The 4,842-nt window shown below is 46.0% G+C and overlaps 1 protein-coding gene across 1 annotated transcript; it reads right to left on the bottom strand.

The window, feature by feature from the left end:
• Positions 1-489: 489 nt before the first annotated feature.
• foxg1b (forkhead box G1b) lies at positions 490-4,595 on the bottom strand. Its single transcript, XM_008430456.3, has one exon. The coding sequence runs from the start codon at positions 3,953-3,955 to the stop codon at positions 2,726-2,728; it is 1,230 nt and encodes a 409-aa protein (XP_008428678.2). The 5' UTR covers positions 3,956-4,595; the 3' UTR covers positions 490-2,725.
• Positions 4,596-4,842: the final 247 nt, after the last annotated feature.

Raw genomic sequence — 4,842 nt, 5'->3', positions numbered from 1 at the left:
CCTTAAGACAATAGAAACAAAAGACAAAATAAAAACATGTTCAATGATGGAAAAATTAACTTTCAGGATTTTATTTTTATTTATTTTTTAGTGCTGGTTATTTATCTCCTCCAATATATACATAAAAAAATATTTATTTTAAAAATATAAATTCAATGCAATTCAAATAACTTTATTTGTCCCTGAGGGGAAATTTCAATATATAACATATTTATTAATAAAGTTAATCAATTTGATGGTTAATAATGAAAACATTTACATGAAAAAATAAAATCCTTGAATTTCTTCACGTTTAAATATAAATATAAATATTATTGGTTGTTTCCTGGCAGTTAAATCAAACTAAATATGATTAAAGTTTTGTGGAAGGAAAACATCCAGTTATAAACTGCATGTATTTAAAAGGTAAAATAAAATGTCTTTAAGCAAACAGTTAAAAATCTAAATCCAGTTTTTGTTGGAAGCTGAAATGACATGATGGCCGTCAGGTTATTTTATTCTTTTTAATCAGTTTTTAGTTTCTCTGGAAAAAAACAGACAGACAAACAGCAACAAAACAGACGGTACAGACTTCATACAGGTGAACGCTAACTACAAAAGTGCAAAAAAAGAAAAAGTAAAATAAAAACAAATAAATCTGCAAAACATTTTTCTTTTACAAACCCAAAATATGAGAAAACAAAGTGACACGAAGAGAAAATGTGTCCAGGATCCTCAGTCAGACCTGCTGGACGGTTTGTGCTTTTAGTTCCCAGCAGGGAGGATCTGGAGATGTGAGGCTTCGGTCTGAGGCAGGAATCTGACCAGCAACTCTCCAGAACCGACAGAAACCAGAACCAGAACCAGAACTGCTTCAGGAACAGGCCAAATGTTCAACATGGCGGCTAAAAGGGACGGAAATCCTCCCGCTTTCATCTAATGTCCTTTAAACAAACAAACATTTTCATCTTCCTGTGATTAAAAGAACCAGAAGCTCCTGAAACTAAATGAGCATTTTGGTGAAATTTCTACATTTTTGCAGCTTTTAACTGACCTGAGATCAGTGGATCAATAAACAAACTGATCAATGCTGATTATTGGGACGTTTGCATAGAAAATCTGACACGTTTCCTTTATTTTTCCTTTGCAGCAAAACCGATGAGAATATTAATATTTTGCCTCAGATAAAAAATTCCTGCATTTTTTAAACGAATGTTGCATTTTTTCTTACATGGATTTTAAAACAAACTCAAAATAAAACCTGATTTATAATTTTGTTGAGAATTTCTAGCTTTCTAAAAAAAAGAAAATCTACATTTATTTGTTTTTGAATAATTTAAAATCAGTTTCAGGAAGAAAAAAAAATCTAATTTCCAATTTTTAGACAGAAAGCATCTCAAATTCTTTTTAGTTTTGTAAAAATATTGAGGGCCTTAAATGAGCTACATAATTAATTTGTAATAAAACATTTAAAGTAATTTAGAAAATCTGAGATTTATTTTTTATTTAAATGAAACACGTCGAGCAAAGTTTTCTTATCAGGAAAGTTTGTAAATAAAGTTCTGCATCTGAGAGTCAGAAAAATATAAAAACAGCAGAAAAAGTTGCATATTTTCTGTTTGCAGCGGAATGAAACCAGAAAAGGTTCGGCTGATTGTCGGGATTTATTCTGATTGTTCTTTGCGCAAAAAGCTTTACAAAATGAATAAAAACGAGTTTTAACGGAACCTGTTTGTGTGTGAGGTTTGAATTCATTTTAATTTTCTAGTAATTGGTTAATTGGAGCCGCTGGGTCGGTGCGAGGCCTCCGCGGTCCGCGCGACTCGTCCAGCGGGAAACTGCTTGAGCGCAGCGGGTTGGAGGTGCGCCATCCGGGGGAGCCGCTGCGCACAAATACTACGAGCTGCGGGCCTTTTTACGCACATGCGCAGAGAGGGGGTTGGGCTCAACAGGCCTTCACATACACTTACACACACACCAAACTCCATAAGTCTCTAAAACACGTGGATTTGCTTTGCATACTTTAAAATGAAGAGTTCGGTTCCAAAACTTTAATATCCGGGTCAAATATTTGGATTTTAAGCAGCAGCAGAGATTATTTATTATTATTTTTGTTGTTTTGTTCTGTTTCACAGAAATACAAACTTTCAGTTTGGATATTTTCATTCTGGAAGGAAACTCTCCGGTCTGGGCTCAAACCTGAGTGCAGATATGATTTTTAGGCTTATTTTTCCTCTAAAACCCCTGATTGTTTTCACAACTTTAAGGCTTCTTATTAATTATTAACTTATTCAAACGCCTTTTCCACTCAAATAAACAGAAAAAGTTCTGATTGTCTCCAAAATTCATAAATAATAATAATCCCACCCGTTTTCATTAATACTGATGAGTAAATACACTGAGAATAAAATTTAAATACGTTGTACAATAAATACAAAACATAAATAATAAAACGACTTAAAGAAAAGTACTGAAAATCTTTGTACAAGATATAAATAGTTTGAAATATTCTTCTAGTGTTTGTTACCTTTGGCAAGTCTAGTTTACAGTTTTACACCCGCGGGTAACAAAAGTTTGTCCCTTTTTTTCCTCTGGAAAATAATCGAAATAAACCAGAATATGGCCAAAAAGTTTCATTAATATATTTCTATAAATCTGCTCATTGTCTGATATTTACCGCGTATTTTCTGCCCTTTACAGACGTGTTTTGTTCCGCTGAGAGTCCGGAGGGGTGAGGAGGGGGAGGTCAGTTCAGGAAGGCGTTGGGGGTCACCCTCTTCTGGTGGGACAGCACCCCGGGGAACCCCGCCGACACGCTGGGGGAGAAGGCCGGTAAGGAGCCGTTTCTGAGGGAGTCCGACAGCAGCGACTGCGGGGAGCCGCTGGAGCCCAGGCCGCCGAAGCCTGCGGCGCCCTGCGGGAGATGCTGCGGCGGGGGTGGCGGTTGCGGCGGGGGCCCTCCTCCCGGCGGCCCCGGCGCCGCCGCGGCGTGTTGACTCCCTGAGACAAAGTAGCCGGCGGTCTGTCCGGACAGCAGCCCCACCGGCGACGTGCTCATCCCGTAAGTGTTCGTCAAGCCCAGCGCCATGGAGCGCCCCAGGTCCCCGTTACTCAGCTGCTCCACGGCGGGCAGGAGCGACCCGTAACCCGCCGCCTGGTTCAGAAAGCCGGGCGAGGATCCGTTGTAGTGCGGGTGGTGGTGGTGGTGGTGGTGCAGGGAGAGGAACGGGGAGATCTGCCAGTACAGCGGGTTGTTCGGCCGCTCCAAGCCGAGCGGAGCGAAGCGCAGCCCGCGTTTCATGGCCAGCTTCCCGCGAGAGGTGGCGGAGCGCCGGCGGAGCTTCCCGGTCGTCCCGCCGATGAAGACGTCGTCGCTGCTTGGGTCCAGCATCCAGTAGTTGCCCTTGCCCGGGTCGTCGTAGTGCCGGGGCACCTTGACGAAGCACTTATTGAGGCTGAGGTTGTGCCGGATGGAGTTCTGCCAGCCCTGCTTGTGCTCCCGGTAGTAGGGGAAGTTCTTCATGATGAACTCGTAGATGCCGTTGAGCGTCAGCCGCTTCTCGGGGCTCTGCCGGATGGCCATCATGATCAGCGCGTTGTAGCTGAACGGAGGCTTGTCGTACTTCCCGTTTTTCGCGCTGTTGTTGCTCCCGGTGGAGTTCTGCTCCGGTGTCGGCGTCGGCTTGGAGTCCTCCCCTCCTCCGCCTCCTCCTCCTCCGTCCTCCTCCTCCTCATGCTCCCCCTGCTCCTCCCTGCCCGGCTTCCCCTGCTCCAGACCCGCGGCGGCGGAGTCCAGCTCCGGGGGGCCCAGCGACTTGTCTGAGTCGGAGCCCGGTGATGGGGACAGAGTTCCGGGGATGCCGACCATCGCGGCGGCCACCGGGTCCGGGCGCTCGCACTTCGAGGGCAGCAGGAGGCTCTTGATGCTGAAGGAGGAGGACCGGTGGACGGTCGGCGGGGTTTTTACGTCCCCCATGCCCGGTGGCAGGAAAGAAAACAAAAACAAACAAACAACCCAAACAAAAAGCGGGAATAAATAATAATTATAATAAAAAAGCGGCTCCTCCAGGCTGGTCCACCTCCGTTATCCTGGAAACCAGAGAGAGACAGAGGAGAGAGAAAGGAGGGTCAGGATGAGAGATGCATGGATGGAGGAGTGGAGAGAGAGAAAAGAGAAAGAGAAAGAGGGGGAGGGAAAGAGCGTGGCTTCGATGTGGAGAAATTAGTAATTAAGGAGGTTCCGACATCACGGAGAGGAGGAGCTTCTCCAAAAATCCTCTTTCTGCTCCTTCCTGCCCCGCGCTCACACCGCAGACTCCACCGACTCCCGCAGCGGCTCCAGGCTCTGATCATCAACCTGCGGCTGCTGATCTGCCCCCTCCCCCCGCCCCCCGCGGCGCTGTTTACGCACAGGTGTAGCTGCTCCGCGCTCCGTGTGCGTAAAATCCAGATCTGAGGCTGTGCGTAAAAGCGCGCCTCGGTGCGTGTTTGGGCTGCGCGCAGGCGGGCGGCGCGATCAGACTTTGTTTTCTCAGCGACAAAAACAGTTTGGGCTCATGTGGGCAAACACGGAGCGCGCGCGCCCTCTGTGCGCCCGCGTGCGCGTTTTACGGACAGGAAGAGGAGGGGGGAGGGGCGAACAGCTGAGCGCGCCGCCGCGCTGCGCTCGTAGCAATCACTGAGCCGGCGGCGAGCTCGCGCTCACGCACAGAGGTGTGCGCGCGCAGATTGGAGCCGGCGGTTTGATGCTGTAACCAGAGCGCCTCCTGTCGAGCAGAGCGAGGAACTGACAGGTAAGCAGACCTTTTGTTTTATTATTATTATTATTATTATTATTATTATTATTATTATTATTATTATTAT

This window comes from Poecilia reticulata, chromosome 15 (genome assembly GCF_904066995.2).
Source record: "Poecilia reticulata chromosome 15, P_reticulata-male-v2, whole genome shotgun sequence".
In the NCBI taxonomy this organism is placed as follows: domain Eukaryota; kingdom Metazoa; phylum Chordata; class Actinopteri; order Cyprinodontiformes; family Poeciliidae; genus Poecilia; species Poecilia reticulata.
Note: the sequence above shows the minus strand (reverse complement) of the source record. Positions and strands in the feature narration are given on the sequence as shown.